The sequence below is a fragment of the Phalacrocorax carbo genome, chromosome 9 (genome assembly GCF_963921805.1).
Source record: "Phalacrocorax carbo chromosome 9, bPhaCar2.1, whole genome shotgun sequence".
NCBI lineage: Eukaryota > Metazoa > Chordata > Aves > Suliformes > Phalacrocoracidae > Phalacrocorax > Phalacrocorax carbo.
Genome location: NC_087521.1, coordinates 27,499,501 through 27,517,412, shown reverse-complemented (window position 1 = coordinate 27,517,412; position 17,912 = coordinate 27,499,501). Strand labels below are relative to the sequence as shown.

The 17,912-nt window shown below is 38.2% G+C and overlaps 1 protein-coding gene across 3 annotated transcripts in view; it reads left to right on the top strand.

Annotated features, from left to right (window-relative positions):
• Positions 1 to 17,912, top strand: part of PPP1R13B (protein phosphatase 1 regulatory subunit 13B) — a 73,038-nt gene that overhangs the window by 6,000 nt on the left and 49,126 nt on the right. For 2 of the 3 annotated variants that reach the window (XM_064460873.1, XM_064460872.1), the window contains exon 1: positions 7,412 to 7,665. The exons of the other annotated variant lie outside the window; for it this stretch is intronic. In XM_064460873.1, the coding sequence (XP_064316943.1) occupies positions 7,540 to 7,665 (126 nt within the window). In that variant the 5' untranslated portion in view covers positions 7,412 to 7,539. Of the gene's footprint in view, positions 1 to 7,411; positions 7,666 to 17,912 lie in introns of those variants that run through there. 3 annotated transcript variants of the gene reach the window in all.

The window sequence follows — 17,912 nt, the reverse complement described above, 5'->3', positions numbered from 1 at the left end:
GCAGATTTGTGTGTCAAAAGCAACAATGCTATCAGGAGGACAAAGTGTAAATTCTATAATAATCAAAGGACAAGCAAGAATATGAGATGCTCAGTGGAGGAAAAGAATTATTTTGAACATAAATTTTCAGTCACTTTACCTAGATTTTAAGTCACTCTATTCGTTTACTTAAATCGTGCTTAGGAGCAAGTACGTGTAACCTTGCTTGTATCGGAGGGTGCAGGTTTGTCATTGCGGTGCAGTAGGATGTTGGAGCCACTGAATTCCTTTCAGGGCTGAGGTTTCACAATAGGGATGAGCTGGGTTAACCGTTTCCTGTGGCTGGGGGAAAAGGCTGTTTCCTCTTCCTTGCTGCTCATTCCCACCATTTGCTTTGAATGGACTGCACTGCTTGTCTCAGTAAACTGATCCCGGTTGCTAAAACTGTAAAAAGTAGTTGTATCCAAAGAATGTTGAAGAAATATATGTACACGCACATATAAACGTGTATGTCTTGCCAGGCTAGTGCATTAAATCAGCTTAAACTGTGACTATTGTGTTGTCCGTGTTGGTACAGGAGGGAGCAGATCACTTGGCTGAGATTGCTATTGGAGAAGGGGATAGAGAAGTGGAATCTCTCCCTTTCAGTATTTTTGTTTGTTCAGTTCAGTTAATTGTGGAGCTGTACCCCAGGTGACATATTTTGGATTTTGTTCTCCGGCTGTTTAGCAGGTGAGTAGAACAGTGAACTGGAATTAAAGACCTCTGCGGTGCAGTAGCACTGTTACTTCAGTGCAAAGTTATGGTTTCACCAATGTTCACATCTTTATCGGGACTAAGTATGGGATATTATTTTTTGGTAAAATATGTGGTCTTTGAGGAAATCTTGAGAAACTAATATAAAGTTGGGGCCAAAAAAAAATGAAAAAAACCAGTAAAACTTAGTTGCCAGTCACTAGTTAGCCATCATTTTTCCCCCACTTTGCAGTATTGCGTTCCTTCTGGTTTCTGCTTGTTGTTTTCTTATTCTCTAAGATGCATCGTGTAATTTAGCCTAGTTCTTCAGTAATGGAAGTACAATTAAGATTTTTTGTTGTTGTTGTTCATTTCCAATTCATTGCTTTGCTTAGCTGCAGAATTCTATTTATGTGTGAGGAGACTGTCGCTATAAAACTAGTATTTTATTTAAGGAATTCTCACTTCAGCAAGAAGCAATCTAATTTAAACTTGCGTATGTTGCAGATGCTGTCTTTCACCTATGCATCCTTATGTCTACTTTAAGTTTGACAAAAGGATTTCAGCTTTCACATGCCTAAACTATTGTTTATAAATTGAGAAGGGAGGAAACTGAGGCTTCAGTTTTGTGTAGATGAAGTTGATATAACTGCAGGGGCTGCTGTAGCCCTGCCTCCCTGCTGCCCCCTCTGTCGTATTGGTTCTGGTATTTATCTGATTCTGTGCTGAGTTGTTTCAGTATGTGAACTCAGCAGGAAGTTGTTGTTTGAGCTTTTTTTGTTTTGGTTTGGTTTGGTTTGGTTTTTTTTGCCAGGATACTTTTCTGCCAGCTGAGCACACTGAAACCAACTCTGTGTAGGGTCAGATAAGCATTGGAACCAGCACAAAAAAAGGAAGAAATGTGCAGATTGCAGGAAAGATGTAATCAGTTTTATCAGTTTAGGTTGTTGGGATTTTTCAGCCTGAAACAATTCCATGGTGGTGAATGCATATGGTGAGATATATCTGGGTGATTTTGGTGTGTAATCCCTGTCCCGCATGGCAAAGATTAACTTCCTTGCTCTCTGAAATCAAAACAAGAAAACAGCGCAGTGCCCGAGGTCTCTGCCAGGCTGATCTAGGAGAATTCCTCCAGTCCCAAATCCCCTGGATTGATCCCATGCGTGTAAGCATGGTGCATTGACTAGCATCTGAATTAATTCAGAGTTCTACTCTCCTGGGAGCCAATTTTTGATGCTTTGAGACCAGCAAACCTCGTTCTCCTAAGAACTGGAATATATCTGTCCAGACCTACTAAGGTGAATAACTGAGAATTGTTGAGAGTTATAATATTAGATGAAAAAAGCGGTAGACAGGGCTACGATATTAATATGTGGAGAAAAGTATTGCCTGCATTGCTCTCTGATGTTTAAAGGTGGAGAAATAGGGTGGTTTGAGGCTAACAAAGCTTATCATAGCCATTGAGTACAGGCTTACCTGCATATAAGTATTTTTTTTTAAATTTCTCAAAGAAGCTGTGTTAAGTCTTAGTTGAGAATAACAGGTACAGTTTAAGTTGAGGAGACATACTCTGAATGCATGTTTGCATGAGAAAATCCTTTTCTAATCCTGTTTCCTAATGCAATTTGTCTAATTTATGATTCAAGACAGTGCTGCACCTGTTGGCATTCTTATGCCTGTTCTGAAGGTGATGCTGTGATACTTTCAACATACTTATGGTACTTTCAACACAGTTCAACCTCCTTTTTTCTACCTCCTCCTCCCCTCAAGCTTACTACTTCAAAAAAAAAAGAAAACCCAAAACAGGCTTCAGAAAGTGTAGCTGGTTATCTTGTAAAATCTTAATCAGTGTGTTGGTCAAAACCTGACCTGAATCTGTCCTATCTAGCCAAAGATAGGGGGTTTCAAATTACTTACGTTCAAAACACTCTCACAGAATGCCTTTAATAAATGTTACTAATATCTCAGTTACTTCCTGAAAAGATATGTAAGGAGAGGATATTTGTACATTGTTATCGTATAATTGATGTCTGTAAAGTGGTTGGCAGGCTGTTAGCATTTTGTAGAGAGACGAATATGACAGCCAGAACATACACTGTGTGTTGATGTGGACAGCATAGGAAACTAGTATCTCTAATAACTTTGAACAGTTCATCTAGTGATTACTTGCCTGAAACTCTTTAAGTTACTCACTGACAGCTTAGCTGACTTGTTATCTGGGCATCTGAGAAAGTACTAGCATCTGTGAACTGACAGCCATTTCTTACAAACCCTGTAAGATAATTTTTATAGTACAGGGGTATGTTAGGACACTTAGCTTAGTCAAATACAGACTTAGAACCCAGTTTGACTATTTCTTAGTGCTAACATTGCTATTCAGATACATTGACAGAGAAGTGGTTAGATTTTCCTGTTATGTATTTAAAAACAGCAAGTTCTTGGAATTGAAATTTTGGATGAATCTGCAGGCTAAGTAATGAATGGGTTCATTACTATTTGAGCGTCAAACAGTTGGACTGTATGTACACTTTGGGAGTTCACTGAATTCTTGAAACAGTGTCTTATAAACTATGAAACTCATGTCTGTATGCAGCTTCATCTCTGCATGCAGCTCTGAATGTCTCAGCATGTCTGATGCTTTATTTCCTTATGTATGGTTTTGTTGTCCGAAGTTATCTAAAGTTCAGAAAATTTTAGCTGCAAGCCTGAATCGTGTACTTCTGATAGTGGAAAAAAGATCTGTAATGGTTGACCTCCTTTACACTTCTAAATCATGTCAGGATCAATGCAGTTATTTTAAAACCATATCACATGGATTGATGTCTATTCTAGCCCATGCCACTTGGAAATCTTTTCAGTCCTTTTTCTGACTAGCTTCTTGGTGTACTAACACTGCAGTGTATTCACCTTTTTATTGTCATTTATCACCAATTCAGCAAGAGCTTGTTGGGTATGGGAATATGATATAAAAATCCAAGCTTTACATTGAAACAAATCAGTTTCAAGTCTGTTGCTTGGAATGCTTCCCCTCACCCCCAAATTCCTGACTGTGGTACTTTATTTTTACTTTTCTTTTTTTTTTGTTCTTTTTTTCCAGATGGTGGAGAGCAGTAGTACTTGTTTTTGTAGCACTGATAGGAGGTAAAGTGGTAAAGGAGGCTTAAATAAGTTTAAACTCTGAATTACAAACTGCTCTGTTCACCCCAGTTGATTTTGGAGTCCAAATCAAATACTTACATTGGAATAATTTAATTTATGTATCAATTACTGTGCTTTTGCTCATTTTTAGCTAAACATGAAAAACCTTTGAATTTTATTCACTTTCACATTTATCAACCTTTAGACTACTTTTATATCCTTTTTAGAGTGGATTTTTTGTATTTATGGTATAAAATTATAGTCTGAAACACCACTTTAAGGGACATAAAAGACATGCTAAATCTGAGGATTTACTATACAGTGTTTCTAATATGGTATTTTTGCGTTTCTGGGTGTTTTGTAACATTCAACCTAACAAATCTTGGTGATTTGAGCCTTCAACACATTACTGGATTACCTCCATTTACAGCTGCTCACTTCCCCCAGCCATCTGAAGCTACCAAATACTGCTTAATTTGCTCTGAGTTCTGAAGGACTGAGAAGCCTTGGCACAAAATTACAAGTAAGCTTGATCTGGAGTGTGCGTGTACTTGCCTCTGTCTTTTTAGAAGCAAGAACAAGCTTTTGGTCAGCTTTTTCTTATTATTTCACAAATGATGTAGCAATTTTTCAAGCAGTGAGGTCTCAACGGCCTCTTTTCTTCCAGTGCTCAGGGATGAGAGTGTTCTGATTGTGTCTGAATTTCTTTGTAAACTTTTTGTCTTCCTTTCCCCACGTGAAGTGGGGAGCAAAGTAATTCAGTCATCCTCTGTTCTGTTGTTCTGTTAAGTACTGCAGTTTTCTTGTGAGAAAAGATGTCTTCCAATACGTGAAAGAATGCAAAAATGTGGATGATGTCATGTAGCTGTGTATGTTTTTATGTATTAGCATCTGTAGTCATACTGGAATAAATAGTCTAATGTGCTGGGGACTTAAGGATGCTACTGTGTTTCTAACATCATTTGGAGAGAGCAGTTGGTAAATCACTTCCTACACCCTCCCACACCCGCCTTTCCCCCAAAATGAGCATGCTAAGCACAGTTTCTGTTTTGAATGTATATATTTGAATGTATTTGACATGTTTAAATCAAATTCTTTCTTGCTCTTAATTTCTTTACCCTTGGATTGGAAAAAGGAAACATGCTCACCACAAGTCATACCCTGTATAGGTTATTGAGCGTACAGTTGTTATAGTGTAATAGAGCATCACATTTTTTACCTCAGTAAATAGATTTAGGAAATACATAAGTTGTCAGTTTACCTAAGTGGAAGTGATAAGTAAATCTAGGTACCTGTTTCACCAAGTATTATTAATTTATAATGACTTGCAAAAAATTGATGTTTGATTGGGGTTTTTTGGAGGGGGAGTTGTTTGGGGTTTTTTTTGTTTTCCTCTTCCCAGTATGATCCATGGATTTTTATGTTGACTGTGCTGGAAAAACTGCTTTAGTAGGATCGTAGGCTTGACTTTGCTTTCCTACTGAGTGATTTACATAATCTGCAGATACATAGTTTCACTGAATATAAGCTTTGACATGGGGCAAGTCCTTTTGGAATTTATATAGTTTTTAAATTTAATATAGGATCATAACTTAGGTCTATGAAATTCTGCATGTACCTTGCTTCCTTCATTTAGAATAGTCAAAACTTTTTTACTTTTTTTTTTTTTTTTTTAAAAAATCCTCCTGTTTCTTTAGGATTTTGAGTCTGATAATATATTAATCAACCAGAGGCTGTGGTATCCTTTTCTCTCTACATATAGCCTAGATTTATATTTACCTACCTAACAGTAATGGTTATAAATCTGTGAGTGAAATAACTGCAGTGGATCAGATATTCAATATGACAATACATCTATGGACTATATGAGAGAAGGTAAGGGGCTACACTGTGCTTGTCGTGCTTTTATTATTTATATGATTTAACAAAGTGCACACTGGTGTTTTCAGTTATTTCAGAAGGGAGGATGACAGGATAAAAGGGAAGTTCAGTGACACACATGTTTATTTTAGTTCATATTCTTCTTTTGAAAGAGCCTAATTATCCAGTAGGGGCGGCAGGCTTTAGGGCTGCACTCCCATGTACTTCTGGTCTGTACGTGTATGCCGTGGCTTTCTATAGCAAGTGAGGCTTTTATAAGTTACGCAGTTTTGTTTAGAAGAATTTAGCCAGTAGCTGTAGTTGGAAGAGTGGCACAATATGAGTTAATATAGGCCCAGCTTTTCCTCTCAAATATTTATTCATGTGATACAGTTTGTTTTTCTGCAGATAAAGATACAATCTGGTTTTGGAGAACAACCAGAATAGATTTTTCCATCCTTCCAAAAGCAAAACAACCCTTCCCTTTTAAGAAATATCCTCCAGTTTCTCATTTATTTAAAATGTTCTCAATTGCTAACAGGTTAATTTTTTTAAGTTGTGGCACTTTATAACTCTGAAATGATTCTACTAATTATATTCTCAGTAAACCTCTCAAACATGATACATGTTTGCTGAGGAGAAAGGAAAACTGCATGGGATCAGAATGTTTTTGTTCCCAACAAAATGCATTAAGGGAGGACGGGACTATTTCTGAATGTTGAAGCAGCCTAAATGTGGTATCTTACTACCTTTGTCTTCTCTACCGCTGCTTATAGAAAAGGGTAATGTAACAATTCTGTGGCTCACAAATGAAGCTGAGAACCCCTTGCTTTTATCTTCCTGCAGTTAATGTGTAAGGTGCCACACAGAGAATGTAGCTCATAGCTCTGTTTTGAGAGAGATGGGTTGTTTGCGTTCTGTTGATCTTTTGTAGAATGGGTTGGATATTTCGTGGTTTTTGCTTTCTCCTTTTTTTTTTACCCCCTTGGGTGACTTCCTCACTCTTTCTCTCCATTTTCTCTATTAAGGGAATGGATCAGGCTGGAGAATATGCTTTGTTCCTGCAATTGCCAAGTAAGAGCTGAATGCACTGTTGGTGCCATCTCTGTTCCCCGCTCTGGATCCTCTATAGTGTTGACAGGAATGATGATAAACATTTGCTGTCCCTTGACATGAAGAGGCAATCAGAAACATAGTTTACCATTTTATATGCTCTGTTGCTTGAATTATGTCCAGCAAGAAGACAGAGTTTGCCAAGAATGGATGGAACGATAGTATTTTTAGGCATAAATACATGGTGGATTTAATGTTGTTGTTTGTTTTGGTTTTAAGCTGGTTGGTCTTTTTTAAAACATTTTCCTGATTTAAGAAAATGTCATGGAAATGTCTTTTGATAGTTGTTAGGATGTTTGCTCTTGGAACTTTTGCTTGTATCGTTGCCCCCTTCGATGGGAAGATCACTTCTGTCTCTTTTGAGACAGTCAGAGCCTTATATGTAAATTTATTTAAGATTAATACAGTTTGTTATTATAATAGTAAACAAAGATGACTGTTGCACAAGGAGAGGATAGCAGAACTCCCCTACTGCAACCTTGCCTAATTAGGTGAAACTTGATCTAGCCTATCTTGTTCCTGTCACAACTGTGGCCTGTCTTGTTTCTTTGGAACATCTTATCACTGCTCGTCATTACTGCTTGAATTCATATGCCAGTAGGCCAGAAATACTCCATTTAAGTAGTTTTTCACTGTAGTTGTTGCACGGAAACTGTTCTTAGGTTTTAGCTCTACACAATATTTTTATATTCACTACTATTTAAAACTGTCCACATGAAGAATATTTTAAGGATGGTTCTTCAGAATATTATAAAAACATCAAAAGAGAAATCTTGGCTACCAGAAAAGACTGGACTGAACTCTAGAAACTGGAAAAAGGACAGAATTATAAAAAAGAAGGTGGGATTACTTTGCGTTTTGTTTATTTGCTGTAAAACTAAGCATTTTGGGCTTGCTTTTTGTAAAACTGAACAGTCTATCCTTATAGTGGGTTAGAGTGTGTGTATGTGGGATTTTTACTTGAAGATCAGAGATTATTATCTTATATGGGTTTGTTCTGTATATAAATGGTTGAAATTTTTAATTTTACCTTGCATAAGTAGTTAGATTTTATTATTATTGTTATTATGATTATCAATATTATCATAATTATTTATTCATTTTGATTCAGCCAAAGTGGATGTCTGAGAGTTAAACAGAACAGCTTTTAATTTTTAAACCTACCATTTAAAACTAAAGAAATGCACTGGAAAGAGTTATATTCTATTATGTGCAATTTCCACTCCAGTGGAAGGAAAACTCTGCAGACTGCCTGTTGAATCCCAAAGGATGTAATCGCTTTTCACTCTTTATGTTTTTGCCAAGCCAGATAACATTACATCTAAGATTGAATGGTTGGTGTTCCCTGGAAGCAATACACTAAACAATCAGTATTTTGTTAATACTTTCTGCTCAGTGGGAGAAAGCTGTGGCAGTCCCTTCTTGTTTTGCATTATTGAAAATAAAAGGAAAGAGCAGTGCTGATTACAGTTGGAACATTACATACTGGTGTGTGTCTGTAGGTTTCGTAGAAGTTGTTCCTTGTTTGTAAAATGAAAAAGTAATGTTGGGTGCTGCAAATTACCTTTATTAATTGACAAAAACACAATGTCTTTAGTAAAAATACTATGTTGGTTGGTTTGGTTTTGTGGCTTTGGTTTGTTTTTTTTGTTTTGTTTTGTTATTGTTGTTGAAAAGTTGTAAATGAAAAGACGCAAATGTCTGTCTTCGTATCCTGTACTTTTTTGATGAGATTATTTTCAGTGCAGTGGGTAGGTCAGGCTTTTCTGGAATTCAGTGGATTTTGGATGACTTTGCTGTAGCTGTTGACAAGGTCGAACGTAAGACTGTAGGAACATCAGCACCTCCCTTTCCTTAGCCTTGGCCAAAATATTTTTAATAATTTGAGAACAGTCAGTTCTGTGGTACAAATTCCATGGGACACTTTTGTTGCATGTGGATTTTGAAAACTAAGTTGTCTTTCAGGAAAATTAACCCAAAACCTCATGCTTAACCCTGTTGTACAGCTTTGCCTTGGGTTATCAGATTGAGCTTTATTTCAAAGTAAATTACAGTATTGTTAATCTCAATATGCAAAAACCTTGGATAGGATTTCTCCCCATATCGCCCACCAATAAAAGTAAAATACAAAATTTTTGTCCCTTTATCTGTCATCTGGTTCTTTGAGGGGGGTGTCCTGTTTTGTAGTGTTTGGAGTTTTAGGGGGGTTTGTGTGTGTGATGTATGGGGTTTTTTGTTTATATTTGGGGGGGGGAGGTTTGGTGGGGTGTGTTTTTGTTTTTTTTTTCTTTTTTGGTTGGTGGTTGGTTTTTTGTTTTTGTTTCTTTAAACCTTTCCTTTTGGTGACTATGACTTCCCCCCTGCCCCAGCTAAAAAGCTTAAAAAGCTGAGATTCTTATGTAATGAAATTATCTCTGAAGCTGAGTCATCTTGGATTAATTTAGTTTTGTTTTTAATTTATTGCTTTTTCACCTGAGTTTACTGCAAATTTTATAGCACTGCAGTGGTGTTGTTCTCCAGCAACACATCTTCTGTAATGATTTGGAAAGGAAGACATTTAATAGCATTATTTGAACACAATATTCATATCTCATCAGCTGATTAAATGGGCAGGTAATATTTTAGGACTGTTGTTTCAAGCTTGTCATGCATTCGCTGTATGACATGCTGATTACCTTGACCGTGATGAAAGATTCAGACCTCTGAATAGTAGCACTACATTGTGTTTGTGATCTTGTACGATGAGATGCGGTTGTGGTGCCACAATGCTTTCTTATGGGGCTATGCCTGACCCTGTACTGGGGGTCTCCACTTAACTCTCTGAACCATTTGGTTTGGAGGGCTCTGGGTTGGAGGTGTGAAGAACAGTAAAAAAGTGGACATCACGTTTATATTTTCTCAAAATAGAGCCGTCAGATTGTATAGACAAAGGGACTTCAGGAAAGGTGACTGCACTAATGTTGCTATTATTTTGATCTGGAGTCTTGCTGTCCCCTGAACTGACTTTTCCTGTGTATTACTAGTGTTCCATGCATTTGCAATTGCAGCATCTGCTGCAGTTTTCTAGAAAAGAGTTTTGCAAAAATCCATCGCTTAAGGAATTCTCGTAAAAGCCTAAACTACTATTAAAATATTTAGTTATAGCAGGGTTATTTGCTAGCTTCTTAAATAGTTTATCAATTTCTTTTTCATTTAATAATCAGCACAAAGTTATATGCCTGCTGGGTTTTTTTGTTGCTGTTTTTGGCTTTTTTCTTTTTTCCCCAAAGTGCTCTAAATAAATCTAATTGAAATTAGGTAAGGTATGTCATTCTAATATTCACAGACAAAAAAGTATTCTGAAAGATAAAAAAGAGTATCCTTAATGAAGCCAAGTGTCAGGAAAAATTCTGGGGCTTTTTCAAAGCTGCTTGATTTGAAGATCAGTCTTCTATTCTTAGTTGATAGGTGGCAAAGACTCATTTGCAATAGTCCTATAACAAATCAGAGAATACTATTTGCAAGGTGAGAATACTTACTTTTATGTACTGAGTTGCCATGAACCTGGTAAGGGGTTTAGGAAATCCAGCATCAACTGATTCGAGCAGGGAGTCTTTCAAGAATCTCCAACTTAAACAACTATGATTAAAAAGTGTGTATCATGAAAGATGGCATGTGACTCACAGCCTTTTAAACAGTGGAACAAAACAAAATTTCAAAGCCTTGTTCTTGAAAGAATAAAAATTTTATCCATTTGTAATGTATGTTGCCTAATGGAGAAATGTGCTCAGCAAGAACTTGTCAGTGTTCCTAGAATTATCACTGTGTTCTAAAGTCTCTTACATGAGTGTCTTGACAGTCCTTTGGTGGAATTATTTGCGTCAAGGAGCAACAACAAGATCTCTCACTGTTTCTCCAGATGTAGCAATTTAGGAATCAGCCAACAGATAATACGATGCAGGGATGTTGAACTCCTCCTGTAGCAAGTGCCAAATTACATTTTCCACTAGAAAACATCACAAGAGGTATGTTTTATAGATTTTTCTAACTTCAGGCTGTGTTGCTTTAGCTAATTACATTAAATATTGCACTTGGACAGATCTCCTTTTAAATAAATAGTTTTATTTATAACACAAACACTTTTTTTTTTAACTTGTCCCTTTTCAGCTATAGCCATTTTCCCTTCTATAGTGACATGTTTACTGCCCATTTTTTAAATTAATTTCTCAAAATCTCAGCTCCTGCTTGCTTTTAACAGAACCACCTGAATCTGAAAGAAGGCATTCCAACGTTGTGACAACACACAGCTTCTCTAAAGATAAAGTCTGGAGAGCTGGCAGTGATTTAGTACCATAGATTGACTGTGACTTGTAATATAACAAAGTATAGCCTAAAATCTGATAGATGATTATAACGTCTAAATGATCATGTCACTCTTCTATCTTAGGCAGATGCTAGAAATTTAACATTTGTTAGGTCAGTTGGGGTTTTTTCAGTCCTATTCATATCTTGCCTCTCTCAGGCTGTAGAGCACCCGTTCAGGTCTGTAGGTTGCTTGTGTTGTTTACATAAGTGAACTTGTAGTTGCTGTTGTTCTAATTAGGTATTGTTTTCCTAGAGCTCTGGGAGTCTTTCAATTAACTACTACAATACCTTTCATTTAATAAGCTGTGGATCTATCTTGCTTAGTTGAGTATATTCAAATATGTGATGATAGTTGCTGTTTCCTTCCTGCAGCACAAATTTTAGCTTATTTCTCTGCTCTGCAAAAAGCACTGAAAGAGTTGCTTCAAATTCCAGATCTACAATTGATGGTGTAGCTTTCTATCTTTCAGAAACAAAGAGCAAGAAAGTGTCATAAGTATCCCTTCAGCAAATAAATATCAAGTAATGTAGGTTTTTTGATATAGTCTGAATCCTGTTGAACACCTGCTGTCAGACATGAAAGCTCATTTACCGAGGAAGGTAAAGGCAACAGTCCTGAAAGTCCTGAGAGTTAATATCTGTGGCTTTTGTCAGTTCTTTAAGCCAATGCATACATGTAGGCCTTATAAAATTGTAGGAAAATCTTGTTTAAGGATTTCTTTTAATGCTCTGCTTCCACATTTCTATAAGAGGAGTTAAATACTTTTTTTTAATTAAAGTTATTTCTGCACTCTAGCAAGAGAAGTAATTTTATACCCCATCACTGTTAGTACTGTCTGTTGGTACAACTATTGTCTGACAGGACTATTTATTTTTTTTTTATCTGGTTGTGTTTTCTGTAACCAGGTTGTCTTGTGCAGAGCCTGATGAAGGTAAATCTCAAGACGGATCAAATTTTTTTTTTTTCTTTCAGTGAATGCAAAACAGCAAGTTAATGCAGCTAGCATACAAGCTTACGCAAAAAAATGCTTTCGGGAGATGAGTATAGTTAAAGTACATTTAAGGAACATTAAATTTTCAGATTTGATCAAAATTGCAAATGATATCCAAGAATAAGGTTAGCTTGTTTGCATTTTTGAGTAACCTTATAAATGCTTATCAATAGTGAAATTAATGGGTTTAATGTTTGTTAGTAGCCCATAGCTGCATGCTGTATGTTTTTAGTGTCTGAGATTTGCTCCCATTTTTGTGAATTCTTTTGCAGGCCATATGGAGGTAGTTGGCTTTGAATTTGCAAGTGTAGTAGGAAGCACACTGTTGGTTTCACAAGTCTGCATTTTGGCAGAAAACTTTACTCATTTTTGTATTCTTTGCAAACTGAAGTCTGTTAGTTGCACTACCTTGTGAATTTTACTCACACAGTCAAAAGGCATCACTGGGCTTTAAACTGTGGCCTGAACTCAAAGTTTCTACGGCTTGGATGTGAGTAGGATGTGAGGAAATGTGTTCAGAAATATGGAAACTGAATGCAGTTATTTTTCACCCCATGTATGGGGAGGGGGAAAAGATGTTAAAGGAAAGAAATCTCCTAATGAAAAACACAGTAATCAGTAATTCATTTTCTGTATGCCCTGATGCTCTTATTTGAAATCAGTCTTAAATATATTGCAAGAAATTCTTCAAGAGATCTGTTTTTTAAAAGAATAGCTTCTTTCTGAAGGTACATCATTATTGGAACACAACATGCTGGTGAAGAACTTGTTTATTAGATGGACTTTAAGTGTTTCTTTTTAATACAAGGAAGTGTAATAATCTTATTACTGGTTTTCTGGGGTTTACATATAATAATCAACATCGGAGATTTACCTGGGATTTGTTTGTCCTGAAATCTCAACACTATAAAGAAATACTCATTACTTGAGTCAAGAATGTGTCTTTAGATTACTTTAATTAAAACAGTTTTGTGGTTATAATTTCATAGTCTGTTTTCTTTTAAAATGTAATAGCTTAAAGCTTCACAGGTAGCCTGGGAGGAATACAGAGAAATTGTCCATGCAGCCAGGGATCAGGTTAGGAAAGCCCTGATAGAATTAAACCTGGCCAGGGATGTCAAGGGCAGCAAGGAAAGCTTCTACAGGTATGTCGGTGATAAAAGGAGGACAAGGGAAGATGTGGACCCTCTCCAGAAGGAAATGGGAGACCTGGTTGCCTGGGATGTGGAGAAGGCTGAGGTACTCAATGGCTTTTTTGCCTCAGTCTTCACTTGCAAGTGCTCAAGCTGCACCACCCAAGTCGCAGAAGGCAAAGGCAGGGACTGCGAGAATGAAGAACTGCCAACTGTAGGAGAAGATCAGGTTCGAGACCATCTAAGGAACCTGAAGATATGCAAGTCCATGGGACCTGATGAGATGCATCCCTGGGTCCTGAGGGAACTGGTGGGTGAAGTTGCTAAGCCACTGTCCATCACGTTTGAGAAGTTGTGGCAGACCAGTGAAGTTCTCACTGACTGGAAAAGGGGAAATACAACCCCCAGTTTTAAAAAGGGAAAAAAGGAAGACCTGAGGAACTACAGGCCAGTCAGCCTCAACTCTGTGCCCAGCAAGATCATGGAGCAGTTCCTCCTGGAAACTATGCTAAGGCATGTGGAAAATAAGGAGGTCGTTGGTGACAGCTAACATGGCTTCACTGAGGGCAAATCATGCCTGACAAATTTCGTGGCCTTCTATGATGGGGTTACAGCACTGGTAGATAAGGGAAGAGCAACAGAAGTCATCTACCTTTGACACTGTCCTGCACAACATCCTTGTGATTGGAGAGACATGGATTTATTGGATGGTCCACTTGGTGCATAAGGAACTGGCTGGATGGTTGCACTCAGTAAGTTGCAGTCAATGGCTCAATGTCCAAGTGCAGACCAGTGACAAGTGGCGTTCCTCAGGGGTTGGTATTGGGACTGGTGCTGCTTAGAGTTTTTGTCAGCAACATGGACAGTGGGATTGAGTGCATGTTCAGCAAGTTTGACAACAACACTAAGCTGTGTGGTGTGGTCAATGTGCTGGAGGGAAGGGATGCTATCCAGAGGGACCTTGACAGGCTTGAGAGGTGGGCCCATGTGAACCTCATGAAGTTCAACAAGGCCAGGTGCAAGATCCTGCACATGGGTCAGGGCAATCCCAAGCACAAATACAGACTGGGCAGAGAACGGATTGAGATCAGCCCTGAGGAGGAGGACTTGGGGGTGTTGGTTGATAAGAAGCTCAGCATGACCCAGCAAGGTGCGCTTGCAGCCCAGAAAGCCAACCGTCTCCTGGGATGCATCAAAAGAAGCATTACCAGCAGGTCAAGAGAGGCGATTCTCGCCCTCTACTCAGCTCCCATGAGGCCCCACCTGGAGTACTGCGTCGAGCTCTGGGGCTTCCAACATAAGAGAGTTGTGGACCTGTTGGAGTGAGTCCAGAGGAGGGCCACGAAGGTGATGTGAGTGCTGGAGCCCCTCTCCTATGGAGCCAGGCTGAGAGAGTTGGGGTTTTTCAGTGTGGAGAAGAGAAGGCTCCAGGGAGGCCTTATAGCAGCCTTCCAGTACCTGAAGGGGGCCTACAAAAAAGCTGGCGAGGGAACTTCTACAAGGGCATGTAGTGATAGGACAAGGGGTAATGGCTTTAACCTGAAAGAGGGTAGATTTAGATTAGATAAAAGGAAGAAATTATTCAGTATGAGGGTGGTGAGGCGCTGGAACAGGTTGCCCAGAGAAGTTGTGGATGCCCCATCCCTGGAAGTGTTCAAGGCCAGGCTGGGTGGGGCTTTGAGCAACGTGGTCTAGTGGAAGGTGTCCCTAGCCATGGTAGGGAGGTTGGAACTGGATGATCTTTAAAGTCCCTTCCAACCCAAACCATTCTATGATTCAACTAATTAAGTCTATAATCTTAAAAAGGGATGCTGTTTGTACTGCAAATAAAGTTAAAATTCTGCTCTATTGTTTGAAATATGTAACTAGAATTTCTACAGCTGTAGCTGATGCAATATTTATGTCATGGCATGAATTCCAGGCAAGCAAACTTGCATGAGATAATTGATAATTGTAACTTTTTTCTCTGACCATTCTAAGTGCAAGGTTATGCATATTAGTAAGTCTCATCACCAAAGGCGTGATTTTTTTGCCTCTTCACATTTTGCTCACATCTCATTCTGTAATTTTTCTAGTAACTGAAAACCTCAGTCTTAATCAAAGTTCATATTTGATTGATGGGGCTTTGACATTTTAGTAAGATATGGTTTTGGATATTTCAGTTAAAACTCTACTGTAGTAGCACCTTAAATATAGCAAGTTCTTGGGGCTCCCAAGTCAGCAAAATCAATGAGGAAAGTTATCAAAACTTCTTGGGAGATGTTGAGGTCTCTACTGTGCAAGAGAGATTTACTTTTAAGAGGGCCATCTTGTCTAGACTGTGCTCTTCCTAGAAAGGTTGGACGAGGTGATCTCTGAGGTCACTTCCAACCTGTGATTCTGTGAAGTCTTTTCTTTGGTGATTGTTCTTATCTTGGAGTTGTAGGCCCCACTAAGTGCTCTAAAATGTGGGGTTTAGTTAAAAACCAGTTATGTGTAAAGTAAAACACCAATGGAGTAGTTTCACATCTTCATCCCCAGAACTCACTAATTCTTTTTCTAGCTGAATATATGGCTATTACTATAAGAGAATTATCTTGGACTTGTTTTAAATTCTAATGTTTTGGCATGTCCTGACATAGTATTTGTCTGATTACTTTCTGATAGCTTAATTACATTTTGTGCAACTACGGTATCAGGAGAGATGTACTTACATAGACTGTGTTTGCCTGAAACACCAGTATTTATTGTATCACCAGTCTGAGTTAGTAAATTATCTTGGGCATGAGGCAATGGAGGTGTGGGTGTACAATTTATTTCTTCTCAAGCACCAGTGTTTCAGCTCTTGGTAGCATAAAATAATAGTGGAGTAAGACATATTTCTTGTCTCCACAAAAACTGTTCTTAAAGACGATCTAATCAAAAGTATACCTGTCTTTTTCATTCAGGATCTTAGCTGAGGATCGAAAAAGTTGTATTTTTTCAGTAAGATTGTAGAAAAAATTGTCAGGAAAAGACCTCATTCAGCAGTTGGAGTTTTAGCCTTCTAGGCTGTTTCTTACCTAAGAAGCAGCATGCTACATCAGCTGCCATCTTCTGGTTTTGTCGTGGTGGTCTAGTTTTATTCCAGTCATAAGTAATTGCATTGCACTAGGGGAGTGCAACTGAAGTTGCAAAACTCAAGGAGGGAAGTCAAGGTGGTTTCTAGGACATCCTGAACAAGCTCATATAGAACAAAGGACAGCAGGCTTATTTTAAAAGATTATTTGTCTCTGTATAGTATCGTGTGAGGCATTTAGCTGTGGCCTTGTGGGATCCCTGCTGTGGTATACAAGTTATGAATGTATCTCTGCTGCACAGCTCTTAGAATCTAGGTTTGGGACAAAGTAAGAGATGAACTGGACAGTTAGGGAAGTCTAAGTAGACAAAACAATAATTATTAGCCTGATAGGCAGTGCTTTTCAGCATATTGACAGCTTACTTTGTCTAATATGTTTTGTAGACAGAACAGCAAAGGAGGGACTTAAAGGAAAGTAATGAGGTCGCTTTGCAAGTGCATATAGGGTGTGATGAACAGCAAAGAAGAAAGCATAAAAACACCTGTTCATCACATGGAGAGTAGAAACTGATGTAAAGGACCAATTCAGCATCAATTTCTTGATATGGATTGAAAAATGATAGGGAAGAAGATTCCATGTCACAAGGGGGGAAGTGAAGGCCAATAAATTGTGCTTATCAGCACTGATACCGAAAGGCAACATGATCTAAGCCTTAGGCACAAAGAATGATCTTTGCTGTGATAGGCATCACGAGTGAAAAAGGCACACCAGTGAAAAGTTGAGAAACTGATAGGCAAGTTTCCAAACTCTGAGACCATTAGCTAGCCCAGTTGATAGAAGAAAATCTATCAATGTCTTACATGTTGTACAGGAAAACTAGAGATAGATCTGAGACACAAGACTGAGAAAATGATTGGTGTCAAAGATGCCTGTATTACAGCCCATAGTGATAGGTACCTGTGTGTTATGATGAATATGAAATCCAGGGAGTCATTGGAGAAAAGTGGCTAAGGACTGTGTTAACAGCCATATGGAACTTCAGTTGACAGCTAGGCAGTGACAAGAGATGATTGATGATTGTCAACATTTCAGATTCCTTAGCAAGAGATCAGGTCTAGAAAGATAAAACTGTCATCTCTGTGGACAATGGCTATTGAAATTTCTGTAAGTGGCATTATCCAGCTGTAGGAAGAGATGAGAGAATAAGTGAGGATAAAGATTTTATGGATTTATCCCTCTCTTCTACCTCCTTGAGAAACTGCAGGGATGGTTAAGGGTGTCCTTTGAATAACACAGCGGGTATGGCTGGAAGAGAATTGGGATGGGAACAGAGAAAGGGGAGACAACATGCTAAGAGGAACACGTACAGCTATTTGACAGGTGTCTGTTAGGCAGAGAAGATTTGGGTAGAGTACTGATTCTGAAGCTCTCATAGGAGAAGGTAATATGAAAGCTGAGAAAAAAAGTGAGATGTCAGGATAGTTTTTAAGGCAGGTTGTGATGTTTGCGATAGCTTACCTGGCCTGGAAAAGACCTGAACTATGGCTGGATATACTAGAGTTTGGGAGGAGGTTATAAAG